Source organism: Mytilus californianus, unplaced genomic scaffold, assembly GCF_021869535.1.
Source record: "Mytilus californianus isolate M0D057914Y unplaced genomic scaffold, xbMytCali1.0.p SCAF_78, whole genome shotgun sequence".
NCBI lineage: Eukaryota > Metazoa > Mollusca > Bivalvia > Mytilida > Mytilidae > Mytilus > Mytilus californianus.
The window spans coordinates 516,176-536,567 of NW_026262732.1; the positions used below are offsets into that span (position 1 = coordinate 516,176).

Consider the following 20,392-nt stretch of genomic DNA (forward strand, 5'->3'; position numbering starts at 1 on the left):
ATGACTAGAAGTTAAGGAAATAAAGGAAGCAACTACAAATATGACAATTGTCAGACATCTGCAATGTGATAAATTTTATCATAGTGACAACCTATCTAGTGACAATGAATTTTCAATCAAAAGCAGAAGACTTTGATGAAGGAAATTTGGGTTGTTATGTGGGTCATAATACTATTGTCATTCTCATTAGGGGGGCCTCAGTGGCCGAGTAGTCTTAGGTAGTCGAACTACTGTATCACTAGCCTGTCAACACTGAGGTTGTGATTTCGAATCATGCACATGGCAGATGGGCTTAACTCCAATCTTAATTGACTAGGATTGTCAATTTTCCTTCTGAAGGTCAGTGGTTTTCTTGGGCACTCTGGCTTCCTCCACCAATAAAAACTGACGCCACGAAAAAGCACAACAGTGCTGAAAGTAGCATTAAACACCAATCAATCAATCAATCATCCTCATTATGTGAATTCGTGATGATGTTAAAGGAAACCTTACAATCAATTATCAACCAGGTGTGTCCGTAATTTGGATCAATCAGAAATATTCCTCAATACTGATTTTTATCAAATAGCAAGTTTTATCATTTTCATCATTTTTTTCTTACTGACAAATAGTTCATAACTATAAATGAGGAAACATAAAATTACTTTAATGTTCTTTTTTTGTCAGATTCATTTACAATGAACATTGATTTATCAGTTTAATTTGAACCAATTAGTTATATAAGATTGATTTTTACCTAGACATGAAAAATGAACAATGTTTTCTCTGTCATTAATTGGTTATATTAAGCGGGTTTTAAATTATTCATAATGACATATGTTTGATTAGAAAAAAAAGTTGCCATACGGGTATGATAATTTGTTGTTTAATTTGCTGTAATGATTTTTAATGCACCTGTGTAATTCGGTGGATTTGATATATTTTATTCCAGATTCTATTAGTCCAAGATGAATTGTTTCGACGGATAGTTTTCATGAATGACTTCCACCGGATGTAATTTTGGAGCTAATGCAAATTATTCAAGAGACTAATTTTTTTTTTCGTGAGATCATAAGATAATTTTAAAGGAGTTGCATCGTGTGCATATAATACACAATGCACGGCTGATTTCAGTACCTCTATTTGATTTATTACACGCATTGGAAGTTTTAGGGTATGCTGGAAACGACCTACATGTCTGTCCCTGGATCTATGACAGTTCCTAAGTCTGAAGTTCTTTTTTTAAATGATTCACAGCTGCTTGTACATGTTTAGGAAAACTGATAAAGATATGTAAGATTATATTTCTAATTTGTATTTTAGACGTAAACTTCTGAGGTCATTGACACCAAACAGAAGACAGCTCCATCTGTGGGATCCAGAGGTGATCGCCATGAAACAAAAAGCTCTAGTCAAACAAATTTATGGTGAGTAATCTCCCTTTACCTCCATTCCTTGTATGATTTGTTACCATAAGCAATGTACAGTTAGTTTGTCATGGAACTATTTACATGGGAGTTAATGTTGGACCATTAATTATGGTTTATTCTAGCATTTTTAGCAAAAAGTTCTTATACATTCAAAAGTGCCCACAGAAAAAAGTAAAATAACAAAAATACCGAACTCCAAGGAAAATTCAAATTGGAAAGTCCCTTATCATATGGCAAAATCAAAAGCTCAAACACATCAAAATTATGGAAAACAACTGTCATATTCCTGACTTGGTGCAGGCATTTCCTTATGTAGAAAATGGTGGAGGGGGGTCATACAAAGGGAAGCAACTCTTAAAGACTGGAAACAAAGATGTATATAATTTATTATAAACTACAAATTTAAAATGATTATTAATGTTTGTAATTTTAAGAAATGTTTCAGCCACTATATGTTTACAGTAGTAAATGTGTTTGTAGGTGAAGCACCACCAGTACCTTTTTGGCACCCAGCTCCCAAAAAACCTGCAAGACCTTACTGGTCAAAATGGGTACCATCAGCAGCAGGTAGGTGAATTTATTATAGTTATTACCTGAAAATTAAAAAATATTGTACAACTTTACAAGACAAGGGGTACCATCAGCAGCTGGTAAAACAGGATTGAAAATACCATTGAACATTTACTATCTCATTGTTAGTTGTATTTTTCACTACTTGTTCTATTCCCAATGACCACCATGGTGGTCTCATGGTATGCTTCCTCAAATGTGGGAAATCATGGGTTCAATTCCAAACTGGGTCAAACATAAGACTTGAAAACTTATATTTTTTGCTTCTTTGCTAAGAACACAGCATTTAGGGATAAGAGTAATATAAAAATAAGGAGATGAGGTATGATTGCCAATGAGACAACTATAGGCAACCGTACAGCCTTCAAAAATGAGAAAAACCCATACCCTATAGTCGGCTAAAAGGCCCACCCATGAAAAATATGACACAATTCAATTGAGAAAACTAAAAGGCCTAATTTATAACAAAACAATTAGCGAAAAACAAATATGACGAACATGAACCAACAAAACCAAAGACTAGTTTCATACGGCTACCTTTTGAACTAGTATGTCAAAAAATAAGACTCAGCTTGTTGACATAGTACAAAGCGGGGTTCATATTTAAATTATTTTTTTTTGTCCTGACATGCCTGAGGTATTTGCCATCAATGAATACATCCATTATTCAATAGTACCCTTAAATGAGTTATGTATTATCTATTTGTTGTTTGACTGATATTCATAGAATACAATATACCATATATCTTCAAATTTTCTCATGTGTCCAATTTCTGTTATTTTCACAGAACACATTTTATTGAAAAATTTACCCAACAAGACATTTAAATGCAATGTTCAAAACTCTGAAATATGAAAGCGAAAATTTAGCTGACCCTTTTAAGATCCAAAAATCTGATAAATGGAAGCTGTTGTAATCTGTAAGAGTGTAAGAGGATAAAACTTCAAGTTTACATACATGATTTTTCCAAACTGAATCTCTTTTATATTAACTCATTATTGTTTTTCTAGCAGACAACAGTTGGACCGTATTTAATCTGATACTGATGATTAAGAATTAGAGAATCGCCTATAGCTAATATTAGCTATAAACCAATAATTTATATCCTGCTATGCCTTGATGGAGTGGTTATTTTTTGTCTACCACAATCAATAACTTATTATTGAATCATGTGAATTGTCGGTGGATGAAAATTTTCAATGTTTCTCACATTCTTCCGATTTGTAAATCTTATTAATAAAAGGAGATGATCATGTGGTGAACATGTATGTAAGAACATCACATTCAAGGTACAGTCTTAGGTCAAAAGTGTTTCACCTATCAGAACTTCCCCTATCATTTCATAAACATATAAAAACACATTTTTAGTAAAAATTCTACTGAAGATATTTCTTGTCAGAATAGAATGATTTTTGTTTTCATTAAATACAGTAATGTTTTCAGTTTCTTGCAATAGTTATGAAATATATTTATGATTCATACTTTTAGGGAATTCACTGTGTAAAGACAAACAGGAATTTTTGCACTAAAAAAAATCATATGGCTATATATGAAAAAATGACACTTCATTTTAATATTTGCATACAAATCAAGATTTTTCAGTAATGACATGACAAAAATATTTCATAATAACCATTAAAAAACTGTACACATTTACAAGTTAAAATAAATTAGTTTTTATACGCCCGCCCGTCAATTTTACGGGACGTATTATGGTATACAAATGTCCGGTGTCCGTCTGTCTGGCCGGCGTAAACATGTCCCACCGTAACTTGAGAATGACTTATCAAAATTCCATGAAACTTAATATAGTTGTTTCTTATGATGGTCAAACGATCTGTATACTTTTTGGTGAAAATAAGATTAAAACTTTTTGAGTTACAGGACTTAGTAACTAAAACAGGTGTGTGTTTTTTTTCTCTTGTCGCGCCGTATCTCAAAAACAATTTATGATTATTGCTTAAAACTTTACACACTTCTTAGTTATATTAATCTTAAGATCTGTATACTTTTTGGTGATTATTCCAAATTTTATTTTAGAGATATTGAGTATTTTGTTAAAAAAGGGGGAGGGGTTTTTCACATGTCGTGCCGTATCTCAAAAACAGTTTATGATTATTGCTTAAAACTTTACACACTTCTTAGTTATATTAATCTTAAGACCTGTATACTTTTTGGTGATGATTCAAAATTTTATTTTTGAGTTATTGAGTATTTTGTAAAAAAAGGGGGAGGGGTTTTTCACATGTCGCGCCGTATCTCAAAAATGATTTATGATTATTGCTTGAAATTTTACACACTTCTTAGTTATATTAATCTGAAGATCTGTATACTTTTTGGTTTTGATTCAAACATTTTATTTTTGAGATATTGATTTTTTTTTTTTTTTAAAGGGGGGTTTTCACATGTCACGCCGTATCTCAAAAACGATTTATGATTATTGCTTAAAATTTTACACACTTCTTAGTTAAATTAATCTAAAGATCTGTATACTTTTTGGTTTTGATTCAAAATTTTATTTTAGAGATATTGAGTTTTTTGTTTAAAAAAAAGGGGGTTTTCGCATGTCACGCGGTATGTCAGAAACTATTTATGCTTATTGCATAAAAATTCACACACAAGACGACGGGCGTATCATGCGCTCATGGCGCAGCTGTTTATTCACAATGTTTTTAAAAATGTGTTTTTATATGAAATTGTAGGGAAATTTCCAATAGGTGAAACACTTTTGACCTAAGACTGTAGTATGGGGGTCTTTTGCCATCTTGGATTGTAAAAAAGTCGAAAATGATCGGTACAGATAAAAAGGGTAAAAGAAGTTCTTTGAATAGTTGGTCTTCCTCCTTTTAATCTCTAATCAGTGGTGGAATAATGAAAGGTGCAGAGAAGATGGCCATATTAATAATAAGCTCAGGAAAGATGTTAATTATTTTGAATATTTTAAACTCTAAATATACAACGAAAAAGCATAAATTACATGTCATTGTAAAGTTATAGGAAGGAAGATTGTTTCATTTTAAGATGGCTGTTTTGATTGTACAATTTGAAAAAATACACATTTATATCCTTGCCACTGGTTAAATGGATAAATTAATTTGTAAAATGAAATCTTGGTTGGTCTGAAAGTTCAATTTTATGATGGGTAGATAATTATTATATTTATTTTACCCCCACTTTAAAAGTGGGGTTTATATTGCAATTACCTTGTCCGTCTTGTTGATCCTACAAATACTTTCGTACACTTTTTTTAGAAACTACATAACAGAATGACATCAAATATGGTCAGAAGCATGACAGTGATGATATGTAACGTGTGAGCACTTTTCAGAGCTGTCATACCTACTTTCCATTTGCCAATACTTTGAATTGTTCAATACATTGAATGAACGTAAAAAAAATTCTACACACTTTTCTCAGGAACTACTGTAAATTCAGAAATTATTGCGATGTTTTTATTATTGCGAAAAATGCTACAAGGTTATAATCGCAATAATTTAAACTCGCATTTTGAAATTTTTTATATGAATTAAGATTTTTCTCAACATCGCAAAGATTAAAATCGCATTTTAGTCTAAAATGCCAAAATCGCAATAATGAACGTAAAAAAATTCTACACACTTTTCTCAGGAACTACTGTAAATTCAGAAATTATTGCGATGTTTTTATAATTGCGAAAAATGCGACAAGGTTATAATCGCAATAATTTAAACTCGCATTTTGAAATTTTTTATATGAATTAAGATTTTTCTCAACATCGCAAAGATTAAAATCGCATTTTAGTCTAAAATGCCAAAATCGCAATAATGAATACACGCAGTAATTTCTGAATTTACAGTACTTAACAGAATAATGTCATATTTTGTTAGCTGTTCAATAGTGATGAGTTTTAATGTGTGTGCCCTTATTCAGATCTGTTTAATAGACACCTTCCTATTTTTTTTATACTTTGAATTATGAAAGGGGTATGCTTAGCATGACAACACATTCATTCTTTTATTGTAACTGAATTTTTATGATTTACTGCCATGTTAAATGATTTCACTGTTACAGATTTTGTACTTTTCAGCCTTGTCATATAATTTTGCTGTTGATCGTTACCATCCTCTTGTCTCCAAGAAAGGATTTCTTCCTTCACCATTTATTGACCCTCAGGGATATCCTAAAAACTTTGATTGGAATCCATTAGAAGATGAAGATTTAGCAAGTAAGTACCATAGTTCTCTCCCTTTTATAGCTCACTTTAGATAATAGAGCACTGGTTCTATAATTCTGTATAATGTCTGTTGTTTTTCCCTCATTTTTTTCTTATCTGTTTGCATACACAACTGCTTACAATCCATTTTCACCATTCAGCACTTTTACCACTAATTTGAGACTAGACCTGAAGCTCAGAAAGGGCTGCGGTTGGCATAAAAGATATTATTGAGCATGAAACTGCAAAAAGTACTATTTTTTTTTTCATATATTATGTCGAAAATTATAAGTTAAAAGGAATACAAATTATGTCATTACATTGAAATGGACTTATTTGGCCTGAAATGACTAATTTACAGCATTACCCAAGAAGATTTTTTAATACTCACATGAACTTTTTTGTATAATACATCTTGTAGTAAAATGATCTTTCAGGATTGATAGCTATAGTCCTATAAAAGCAGTTGCTTTCTTCAAAATATATATGACAAGATCTCAAAATGAAGTTATTTTTTCAATCTTTTACTTTTTTCTTCAATTACAAAAAGTTTGAAGGCTTTAAAGGAAATTATGGAAGACAAAATTCAAAATAAAGATTCTGATATTAGTCAGTTTTTTTTTTTGGGGGGGGGGGGGGGGGGGGGGAGGTAAAATTTTACACGATTGATTTCTTAACTTACAGATGTAGATAGACATTGATGTCCTACTAAACATTTAAACAAATGAAAACTAAATCTTTCCTTAAAGTCTTAGCATAAGTTTATATTTTCACATCAATTTCAGGTATATACTGATATATTTTATGGTGGAATTTTGATTATAAGTTAAAGTTTCTCTCTGCTTTATTTAATTTTTGAAATTTGCCTAAAATTTATTCTGGTGTCTAATAACTTAAAACTTATCTAATCCCTAATGCAAATCTTAATATTTGTATTTTAAAAGTTCCTGAATAACCGATGTAACTCAAACTAAAAGGCATTTATAATAAGAAGTTATTGAAAAGACATGTAGTTTCTCCTTATAAATAGAAAAGGCTGATTTGACCTGATTGTGAACTTTGTAGTATTATCTATTGACGAGGAAAGTAGCACTAGTCTATTTATAAATAGTCGTGGCACAAGTCGTTGCAGCAGTTCGCTAAGCTACAGGAGAAGCAGTAGTCGATGTAGTAGCTTTAGCAACCATAGACCTAGGAGGTATAAAAAGAAAGCTGCTGTGACATAGTTTTGTTTTTGAAGTGTTTTAAAGTAGAGTTAGGTGATTGAATTATGATTAAAAAAAATTAAATGATGATTGTTGTAATCTTATTTATTTTTTTAGAAGTTTATGTTTTTGCCTGTAATTTTACCTAACTAAAGTTTGCTTTACTAAGACAATGTAAAAAAAAAATATTTTTTTATTAAGTTTGAACAGTGATGTTACTCATTAATATAATATTAGTAGGTTTTGTGATATGAGATGCTGCTTCATAATATTTTTACGGTCAGCTGTAATAATAGCATTGTATTTGCTGTAGATTGAAACTAACCATATTTTGTTTTGTTACATGTCCACATGTACAGTTTGATAACACATTTAAGCCAAAAACATGAAAGGTTTTTAGTTCTGAATAATATGATCCTTGCGGTATTTTTCATTCCTAATCCAAATAACATGAAGACTTGGAGCCTCTAGTTCTCTTTCATTTACAGATCTATTTATAGTTAGACTATTGCCTCTAAGCATTTTGTATTATATCCTTTATGATCAGGCAGAAATTATCAATAGATAGATGAAAAAGTTTCATCAAATTTTATGCAAAATTAAACATTCACTGATTCAACAAATTGTGTTTTTATCATTCCATCAACTTTTCATGTTAACTTGAAGAAATATGCAACAATGTGGCTTTGATTTGTTATCAATGTTTTACAATAAAAAAAAACTGCTATAGTTAACTTGATTTTATTATGTCAATATTATTATTAATTCCTTGCACATGTCTATTTATATTCATAATATGTAACATGGGCTGATGATTGGTGTATTCCTATTCATATAATAGCTGACTATACGGTATGGGTTTTTGTCATTGTTGAAGGCGGTACGGTTGCCTATAATTGCTTTCATCCTCTTCATTTGAACTTTGGTGGATAGTTCATCTCCTTTTTTTTTTATATTAATTGAAATAATACAACAATCAATATAAATCATAAAAAAATGCCAAAAAAACTGATATTACTTCTTTATCTAATACAAATACATGTATGTTAATATGTCATTAAATGTTATTGTCCAGTATATGTAATATTTGCTGCTGGAAGTAAACACCAATCAACAAATTTTAGAACACCATTAGTTAATATTTTGAATTGTTTTAAACCTCTGGAACTATGAATTTTTAGAAAAATCATTTTATGTTTTGCTGATGTGTCCTTATTCTTATCACGTAAAATATGAAGTTTCTACTGAATACAAAGGAGAAGTAGGGATATGATATATAATTGTTAAATTAGCATGACCGTTAAAGCACAGAAAATCTTCATGGTATGATACTTATGGTATTAACATTATGGTTCATCCTTATAACAAAACCATGACCATCTTTGCATTTTTCTGCCTCTGGTGTAAGTAGTTTCTACTTAATTGAACAATATTAATTAATCTGCTGAGATCCTAGAAATAAAACTGTTTTTTGTCCAAATCTAATAAGCATTCATTAAAATTATCATGATATAAGGGTATGCAAGTGATGTCAGTAGTTTGTAAAGTAGGGCTCAGCTGGATAATTTTTAGTAGACATATTAATTGCTTCAAAGTTATGTTTTACCACAAACATTGTATATTAAGTTTAATGGACTTCAGGCATGTATTTGGATTTTAATAGGATAAATGGGAAATTGAAAATCCAAGTAAAATTATAATCCTTTTTTGTACTATGAAATATTTCTAAATTGTGTCAGCTATTTAATAAGAACTCATATTCTGATATCTGTATGGAGATATTCCTGAAATCACAATTATTACTTATTGATATTGATAATTTCTGTAATTTTTGTCCATTTTTCAAAAATTGCATATATTAATGCACACAATAATTTGTGAATTTACAGTACTGTATAAAAGTACGGTTGATTTGCTGGATAAAGTGGGAAATAATTATGCTCTATGATACATATTTACAAGCTTAAGTAGATTCTATCTAGACTTCTTTATCAGCAACTATTTTCACACAAAATCAAATGTGTAAAATTACTTGTAAGTCATGAATATTTCAGTATAACTTACAATCAATTTTAATCGTAAGATTTTTTGTGAAAAGTGTTGCAAATGGGAAAGCATTCTCACACTAAAGAAGAAAAGAATTTTTATCAAGTCCTCTTCAAAATTAAAAAAAGAATTACACAAAATCAGACAATGTATGTGCACCTTCTTGAAACACAATTTTTCATTGTTCAAAACAAAAAATTACTATTTATTTAATATATGATTTAATACTATTTTTCAGACAACTTAAGAAGTGTGCGAGTACCTAATACTACAATGTCCAGATCACGACAGTATTCCTACAACATATCAAGAGGTGGCAACGGATATAGGTCATCGTCATTTGTCTGAACATGTGATTACAAATAAAGTGACTTTTCCAGATTATGCTGGCAATATATTTGTCATATGATCATTGATAACTGTGATAGTAACCGCAACATTTAGTTGATAAAGTAACTAAAAACGGAGTTATAGTCTGCAAAGAAATGTTGAAAATTGAAGAGAATTGGAATTCCTGTACTTCTTTTGTTTAGTAGCATCCAAGACATTTAGAGTGGAACTTTTGAATTTCACCAACCAAGATAATTCATCGAATAAAATCAAACTGCATTTTGAAAAAAATGGAAATCTTTGTTTTTTCAGCATCCGAAACATTCCAATAATTGATGGTAAAAAAAAGTTTCTGTGGAAAGAATTGGAAATCTTGTAAATTTGCTTTTAGCATTCCAAACATTTGATTCAGTGAAAAATCTCATTTCCCGCACAGATACTGTTGAAAATAGAAAAATCTTGTGTGTCGGATTAAATTATGAATGTTACACATATTTTATCAGCAAATGATATTTTTATCTACAGCACAGTATTGGCGGTGCACTCAGATACATATTTTTTTTAATTATAATTATAGATAGAAAAAAGTGGAATAATTACTTTCATAAACTTCAAGCACCTGAAAAAGTCTAATCTTTTGCACATGCATCTATTTGCATAGGTTGTTCATGAAAAAAAAAAAATTTTGTGAATAAAAAGAAATTTAGGAGATAGAATTTTGAAAATCTACTTGAGTTATCTCCCCTAAAATGGCTAAGTAGACAATTTGATTAGAACAAACACAAATATTTGGTATTTGATAAATCAGTCTGAATAATGCAATAAATCATTTATTTTTCTTTATTCCAATAAATAGTCTAACCATTAATTGCAAATCTGTCTCAAAACTTACAGATTTAAGCAAAGAACTAGACCTATCGTGAACTGCTATTTTACAATCCAAGATGACGGTATACAGTTAATCTACCTTTAAAGTGTGCTGATGACATGAGACAATTTTTAAGCTTGACCTTGTGAACTTAGAGGGGGGGGGAGCTACTGAAGCCCCCATTATGTTTTGCTAGTGCGTGTTACCAGGTGATTTTATTGCAGTTTTAGTCAAAATGCTACAGATATTAAATTATTATGTTTGTTATTATTTAAATTGATAATCTATTTTGAAGATTGTTACAGGTATTTAAGCATAGACATATTTTTTGTTCAATTGTAGCTGTTATAAGATATTTTACACCTGCAAATTATAGTTAAATGCTCACACAAAAGATGTTTATTTACATGCATTTACATGTCAATACAGTTCTCCTTACATATACATTTATCTGTGTTAATGGTTGAAAAATAATGTAAACCTTTAAAACACTAAAACATTTTATTGCCATGATATAACTTTTTGCCCTTATAAGATGTAAAGCAAAAATCAATCAATCAATCAAAAGTTTTAAAAAGAAAAATATGAAATATCTAAGATTGTAATGAACATATTCAAATAGTTTCATCTAACAATTTAAATTGGTAGGAAAAATACTGTTGCTAAGTTCAAATGAACATTTTTAATATAACAGCAAAAACTGTGAAATGAAAGAGATCAGGGTGCAGGTGAACGTGGGATCAGTTAAGAATGATAATCCATAAGTATTTTATTGGTATAAAAATCTCAATACCATGGCAACAGTATTTTCCTTCAGGAAAGTTATTCATTATAAAATGATCTTTAAACAATTAGGTTTAATGTCCTGTGATGTTTTGGAGTTCAAGATGTTCAAGGTTATTAAAAAAAGAACCTTACTGAAATTAAGTTGTTGGAATTGAATTATTATGTTTAGGGTTTTTTTTTTTATCATTAATTGTTGCCATATTGATATATTTATATAACCTGTGAAACAATTTTGTCATCTGAAATCACCAACTGTTTCTACTTATCCATTTTATGTATTTGTTGTCATAACAGGTTTTCTCAAAATATGCAGAATATGTTAATATTGATGCCAAGGTTCTTACAAACGTAAGAAATTGGAAATGTTTGTGTACATGCTGTATCAGTAAGGTGTATTCAAATAATTTGTTTCTCAGAAAATACCCCCATATTTATTTTTTTTTTTTAATTTTTTGAGAGTTTTATTTTTATTGTACTGTCAATTTCATATTTGATTTTTACACTGTATTTAGAGATATGTAAAATAGCAATTTTTTTTTTCTTTCATCTGTAAAATGTGGTATTAAATTAAAATTGGGTACATTTAGACTTATCAAGTGCAAAACTATTAATTTATTATTTTTCTTCCAAAAAGTTAAAATATACCCCTTAAACAAACAAAAAAACTTAAAAAGGTCTTTGAAACAGATTTTTAGTTGAATCGCCTAAAATTGTTTTATATGAGCATTTTGTGATATGTAATTTTAGTCTTTCAAATTTAATGTAAATATAGATAACCAATTTTACAATATGTCAATTTTGACATTAAAATATGCTACAATGATATTATTTATTGTTCTTATATTTAAAATGAAACCACATATGTCACTATGAGCTAGGGGGCTTATGTGGTTGAGTACTCTAAATAGTTCATTTACTGTGATCACAAGCCTTTCCACTATGAGGTTATGTGTTTGAACCCGCCCTTGACAGGTGTGTTTTCTCTTGATGCTCTGGCTTCCTCGACCAATAAACACTGGCCACTATGATGTAGCCAACAGAGCTGAAAGTGGTGTTAGACACCAACAAGCAATCACTATGAGCTGGTATAGAAACTACCTGCCTTTTCACATTAATTATTAAAAGTTTTTATCAAACTTATCACTTGCCATAATTTATTCTTAAAAGAGAGTGAAAGATACCAAAGGGATATTCAAACTCATAATTCTAAAACAAACTGACAATGCCATGGCAAAAATGAAAAACGATCAAAACACAACATAGAAAACTAAAGACTGAGCAACATGAACCCCACCAAAATCCGGGGGTGATCTAAGGTGCTCCAGAAGGCTGGACAGATTCAAATTATGTCTTTCTACAGTATACACATAAAATAAGAAAATACAGAGTATACAGCATCCAAAGGAAACAGAAATATATCAAGTAGTCAACATATAATCTTTAAACAAGAGCCACATGTTTTAATGCTCCTGCTTAGGTGACAGGGGGTTGAATTAAGTGTTACCCTTGACCTTCCGTCTTTCCGTCCGTCCCATTTTCATTTCAAAGCTTGAGCCGGGGCATTTGTGTCCTCAAACATATTCTTCTACTATCATGCCCCCGCGGTAGGGGACGGTGGCATAAAGTGTTGCAAAGCTTGAGTGGGGGCATTAGTGTCCTTAGACACATTCTTCTTTTATTTTGCAATATGCCTAGCTCTAACCCCATCCCACTCCTTGTCTACAAAATTATTGAATAAATTAAAGACAGACTATTAAGATCTGTCATCACCACCAAATTCCGCATGTGACAATAAAATATTAATATACAACAAAAGAGGAAAAATGATTGGGATTGTGACTTCGGAAGACCTTGGACATGTTGCCAGATTCAACTGGATGTTTAAGATCTAAAGCCCCTTTAATCTCGAAAAAGATGTCTCACAATGGAAGGTACATAACAGACTACAGCACAAACAGAAAAAAGATAAACAAACAAGAATATGAGTCCATATAGGACACCATTCCTGGCTCGCAATATCTCAAAATAAATAAAAGTTTCAAGCTAGAATTGGACTTAAGAGTTATTATTTGGCCTATTATATGGCAAAAGTAGGAAAAGGTTTCAAACCTGTGAAAATGTGTATTTTTTAAATATTTACCTTCCACTCAACAGTGACTGGAATATTGTCTTGCTGGTTTTTTTAATGTGTGAATTCTGTAATATATGGTACAAATTACATCTATAGTGTATGTGAATTCCGTAACATGTACAAATTACATCTATAGTGTGTGTGATTTCCGTAACATATGGTACAAATTACATCTATAGCATGTGTGAATTCCGTAACATATGGTATAAATTACATCTATAGTGTGTGTGATTTCCGTAACATGTACAAATTACATCTATAGTGTGTGGGAATTCCGTAACATATGGTACAAATTACATCTATAGTGTGTGCGAATTTCGTAACATATGGTACAAATTACATCTATAGTGTGTGTGATTTCCGTAACATATGGTACAAATTACATCTATAGCATGTGTGAATTCCGTAACATGGTACAAATTACATCTATAGTGTGTGTGAATTCCGTAACATATGGTACAAATTACATCTATAGTGTGTGTGATTTCCGTAACATATGGTACGAATTACATCTTTAGCATGTGTGAATTCCGTAACATATGGTACAAATTACATCTATAGTGTGTGATTTCCGTAACATGTACAATTTACATCTATAGTGTGTGGGAATTCCGTAACATATGGTACAAATTACATCTATAGTGTGTGTGAATTCCGTAACATATGGTACAAATTACATCTATGGTGTGTGTGATTTCCGTAACATATGGTACAAATTACATCTATAGCATGTGTGAATTCCGTAACATATGGTACAAATTACATCTATAGTGTGTGTGATTTCCGTAACATGTACAAATTACATCTATAGTATGTGGGAATTCCGTAACATATGGTACAAAAAACATCTATAGTGTGTGGGAATTCCGTAACATATGGTACAAATTACATCTATAGCATGTGTGAATTCCGTAACATATAGTACAAATTACATCTAAAGTGTGTGTGAATTCCGTAACATATGGTACAAATTACATCTATAGTGTGTGTGAATTCCGTAACATATGGTACAAATTACATCTAAAGTGTGTGTGAATTCCGTAACATATGGTACAAATTACATCTATAGTGTGTGTGAATTCCGTAACATATGGTGCAAATTACATCTAAAGTGTGTGTGAATTCCGTAAAATATGGTACAAATTACATCTATAGTGTGTGTGAATTCCGTAACATATGGTACAAATTACATCTAAAGTGTGTGTGAATTCCGTAACATATGGTACAAATTACATCTAAAGTGTGTGTGAATTCCGTAACATATGGTACAAATTACATCTATAGTGTGTATGAATTCCGTAACATGGTACAAATTACTTCTTTAGTGTGTGTGAATTCCGTAACATATGGTACAAATTACATCTATAGTGTGATTGAATTCCGTAACATATGGTACAAATTACATCTATAGTGTGTGAATTCCGTAACATATGGTACAAATTACATCTATAGTGTGTGTGAATTCCGTAACATGGTACAAATTACATCTATAGTGTGTGTGAATTCCGTAACATATGGTACAAATTACATCTAGAGTGTGTGAATTCCGTAACATATGGTACAAATTACATCTATAGTGTGTGTGAATTCCGTAACATATGGTACAAATTACATCTATAGTGTGTGAATTCCGTAACATGGCACAAATTACATCTATAGTGTGTGTGAATTCCGTAACATATGGTACAAATTACATCTATAGTGTGTATGAATTCCGTAACATATGGTACGAATTACATCTAAATTCCGTAACATATGGTACAAATTACATCTATAGTGTGTGTGAATTCCGAAACATATGTTACAAATTACATCTAAAGTGTGTATGAATTCCGTAACATGGTACAAATTACTTCTATAGTGTGTGTGAATTCCGTAACATATGGTACAAATTACATGTAAAGTGTGTGTGAATTCCGTAACATATGGTACAAATTACATCTAAAGTGTGTGTGAATTCCGTAACATATGGTACAAATTACATCTATAGTGTGTATGAATTCCGTAACATGGTACAAATTACTTCTATAGTGTGTGTGTGAATTCCGTAACATATGGTACAAATTACATCTATAGTGTGATTGAATTCCGTAACATATGGTACAAATTACATCTATAGTGTGTGAATTCCGTAACATATGGTACAAATTACATCTATAGTGTGTGTGAATTCCGAAACATGGTACAAATTACATCTATAGTGTGTGTGAATTCCGTAACATATGGTACAAATTACATCTAGAGTGTGTGTGAATTCCGTAACATATGGTACAAATTACATCTAGAGTGTGTGAATTCCGTAACATATGGTACAAATTACATCTATAGTGTGTGTGAATTCCGTAACATATGGTACAAATTACATCTATAGTGTGTGAATTCCGTAACATGGCACAAATTACATCTATAGTGTGTGTGAATTCCGTAACATATGGTACAAATTACATCTATAGTGTGTATGAATTCCGTAACATATGGTACGAATTACATCTAAATTCCGTAACATATGGTACAAATTACATCTATAGTGTGTGTGAATTCCGAAACATATGTTTCAAATTACATCTAAAGTGTGTGTGAATTCCGTAACATATGGTACAAATTACATCTAGAGTGTGTATGAATTCCGTAACATATGGTACAAATTACATCTATTGTGTGTGAATTCCGTAACATATGGTACAAATTACATCTATAGTGTGTGTGAATTCCGTAACATATGGTACAAATTACATCTAAAGTGTGTGTGAATTCCGTAAAATATGGTACAAATTACTTCTATAGTGTGTGTGAATTCCGTAACATATGGTACAAATTACATCTATAGTGTGTGTGAATTCCGTAACATATGGTACAAATTACATCTATAGTGTGTGTGAATTCCGTAAAATATGGTACAAATTACATCTATAGTGTGTGTGAATTCCGTAACATATGGTACAAATTACATCTAAAGTGTGTGTGAATTCCGTAACATATGGTACAAATTACATCTATAGTGTGTGTGAATTCCGTAACATATGGTACAAATTACATCAAAAGTGTGTGTGAATTCCGTAAAATATGGTACAAATTACATCTATAGTGTGTGTGAATTCCGTAACATATGGTACAAATTACATCTATAGTGTGTATGAATTCCGTAACATGGTACAAATTTCTTCTATAGTGTGTGTGAATTCCGTAACATATGGTACAAATTACATCTATAGTGTGAGTGAATTCCGTAACATATGGTACAAATTACATCTATAGTGTGTGAATTCCGTAACATATGGTACAAATTACATCTATAGTGTGTGTGAATTCCGTAACATGGTACAAATTACATCTATAGTGTGTGTGAATTCCGTAACATATGGTACAAATTACATCTACAGTGTGTGTGAATTCCGTAACATATGGTACAAATTACATCTAGAGTGTGTGAATTCCGTAACATATGGTACAAATTACATCTATAGTGTGTGTGAATTCCGTAACATATGGTACAAATTACATCTATAGTGTGTGAATTCCGTAACATGGCACAAATTACATCTATAGTGTGTGTGAATTCCGTAACATATGGTACAAATTACATCTATAGTGTGTATGAATTCCGTAACATATGGTACGAATTACATCTAAATTCCGTAACATATGGTACAAATTACATCTATAGTGTGTGTGAATTCCGAAACATATGTTACAAATTACATCTAAAGTGTGTGTGTATTCCGTAACATATCTTACAAATTACATCTAAAGTGTGTGTGAATTCCGTAACATATGGTACAAATTACATCTATAATGTGTTAATTCCGTAACATGGTACAAATTACAGCTATAGTGTGTGTGAATTCCGTAACATATGGTACAAATTACATCTAGAGTGTGTATGAATTCCGTAACATATGGTACAAATTACATCTATTGTGTGTGAATTCCGTAACATATGGTACAAATTACATCTATAGTGTGTGTGAATTCCGTAACATATGGTACACATTACATCTATAGTGTGTGAATTCCGTAACATGGCACAAGTTACATCTATAGTGTGTGTGAATTCCGTAACATATTGTACAAATTACATCTATAGTGTGTATGAATTCCGTAACATATGGTACAAATTACATCTATAGTGTGTTTGAATTCCGTAACATATGGTACAAATTACATCTATAGTGTGTGTGAATTCCATAACATATGGTACAAATTACATCTATAGTGTGTGTGAATTCAGTAACATATGGTACAAATTACATCTATAGTGTGTATGAATTCCGTAACATGGTACAAATTACTTCTATAGTGTGTGTGAATTCAGTAACATATGGTACAAATTACATCTATAGTGTGAGTGAATTCCGTAACATATGGTACAAATTACATCTATAGTGTGTGAATTCCGTAACATATGGTACAAATTACATCTAGAGTGTGTGTGAATTCCGTAACATATGGTACAAATTACATCTAGAGTGTGTGAATTCCGTAACATATGGTACAGATTACATCTATAGTGTGTGTGAATTCCGTAACATATGGTACAAATTACATCTATAGTGTGTGAATTCCGTAACATGGCACAAATTACATCTATAGTGTGTGTGAATTCCGTAACATATGGTACAAATTACATCTACAGTGTGTATGAATTCCGTAACATATGGTACGAATTACATCTAAATTCCGTAACATATGGTACAAATTACATCTATAGTGTGTGTGAATTCCGAAACATATGTTACAAATTACATCTAAAGTGTGTGTGAATTCCGTAACATATGGTACAAATTACATCTAAAGTGTGTGTGAATTCCGTAACATATGGTACAAATTACATCTATAATGTGTTAATTCCGTAACATGGTACAAATTACATCTATAGTGTGTGTGAATTCCGTAACATATGGTACAAATTACATCTAGAGTGTGTATGAATTCCGTAACATATGGTACAAATTACATCTATAGTGTGTGAATTCCGTAACATATGGTACAAATTACATCTATAGTGTGTGTGAATTCCGTAACATATGGTACACATTACATCTATAGTGTGTGAATTCCGTAACATGGCACAAATTACATCTATAGTGTGTGTGAATTCCGTAACATATTGTACAAATTACATCTATAGTGTGTATGAATTCCGTAACATATGGTACAAATTACATCTATAGTGTGTTTGAATTCCGTAACATATGGTACAAACTACATCTATAGTGAGTGTGAATTCCATAACATATGGTACAAATTACATCTATAGTGTGTGTGAATTCAGTAACATATGGTACAAATTACATCTATAGTGTGTATGAATTCCGTAACATGGTACAACTTACATCTATAGTGTGTGTGAATTCCGTAACATATGGTACAAATTACATCTATAATGTGAGTGAATTCCGTAACATATGGTACAAATTACATCTATAGTGTGTGAATTCCGTAACATATGGTACAAATTACATCTATAGTGTGTGTGAATTCCGTAACATATGGTACAAATTACATCTAGAGTGTGTGTGAATTCCGTAACATATGGTACAAATTACATCTATAGTGTGAGTGAATTCCGTAACATATGGTACAAATTACATCTATAGTGTGTGTGAATTCCGTAACATATGGTACAAATTACATCTATAGTGTGTTAATTCCGTAACATGGTACAAATTACATCTAAAGTGTGTGTGAATTCCGTAACATATGGTACAAATTACATCTAGAGTGTTTGAATTCCGTAACATATGGTACAAATTACATCTATAGTGTGTGAATTCCGTAACATATGGTACAAATTACATCTATAGTGTGTGTGAATTCCGTAACATATGGTACACATTACATCTATAGTGTGTGAATTCCGTAACATGGCACAAATTACATCTATAGTGTGTGTGAATTTCGTAACATATGGTACAAATTACATCTATAGTGTGTATGAATTCCGTAACATATGGTACAAATTACATCTAAAGTGTGTGTGAATTCCGTAACATATGGTACAAATTACATCTATAGTGTGTGTGATTTCCGTAACATATGGTACAAATTTAATCTAAAGTGTGTGTGAATTCCGTAACATATGGTACAAATTACATCTATAGTGTGTGTGAATTCCGTAACATATGGTACAAATTACATATATAGTGTGTGTGAATTCCGTAACATATAGTACAAATTACATCTAAAGTGTGTGTGAATTCCGTAATATATGGTACAAATTATATCTATAGTGCAATATATTGATTTTGAAATTATCCATGGTATTACATACGGACGTTCGAAAAACAGCAAAACAATATTCCAGCCACTTTTAAGCGGAAAGGTAAATAAGTATTGTCTATTTTAAACATGATAAACAAGCTCGCAAAAACATGTAAACTATTTTGAAATCCGTCAAACATATATAAGTCATTTTCAAAAAATGTCGAATTTTGAAATTGCAAAATTGATTTAAAGTTACTTATTCAAACAACCCTCGTCATAAGCAAATCAAAACAAACAGTACTTATAGAACAACATATAAAAAGATGCAATCTTGATAATGTCATGCAAGAATATATTGAAACATTTTTTGATAGGTGGTGCAATACTTTGTCTCTCCTGTTACCATGTTCAAAAGAAATTTCGGGTTATTTAGAAAAGGTTTCGATAAAATTTTAAGATTGTTTTTCGTAGCCAATAAGATGGATTTCAAGAGTAAAAACTTCTATATATATTCATTCTGTGAAATAATAGATTATTTGCCAATTTTCCATGTTGTACTAAAAATGCCTCTAAAAATTGATTTTCAAAGGTTATAAAAATAACCACCAGTAATGCAAGTCTAAGATAGCAATTCATAATGTTCAGCATTT

General features: G+C 30.9%; 1 protein-coding gene across 3 annotated transcripts in view; it reads left to right on the forward strand.

Moving 5' to 3' along the window:
• Positions 1–12,232, forward strand: part of LOC127710421 (inversin-like) — an 87,430-nt gene extending 75,198 nt beyond the window's left edge. For 2 of the 3 annotated variants that reach the window (XM_052216244.1, XM_052216245.1), the window contains exons 21-25: positions 1,303–1,406; positions 1,890–1,976; positions 6,047–6,184; positions 7,238–7,370; positions 9,662–12,232. In XM_052216244.1, the coding sequence (XP_052072204.1) occupies positions 1,303–1,406; positions 1,890–1,976; positions 6,047–6,184; positions 7,238–7,370; positions 9,662–9,689 (490 nt within the window). In that variant the 3' untranslated portion in view covers positions 9,690–12,232. The remainder of the gene's footprint in view (positions 1–1,302; positions 1,407–1,889; positions 1,977–6,046; positions 6,185–7,237; positions 7,371–9,661) is intronic. The other variant, XM_052216246.1, reaches the window with a different exon arrangement.
• Positions 12,233–20,392: the final 8,160 nt, after the last annotated feature.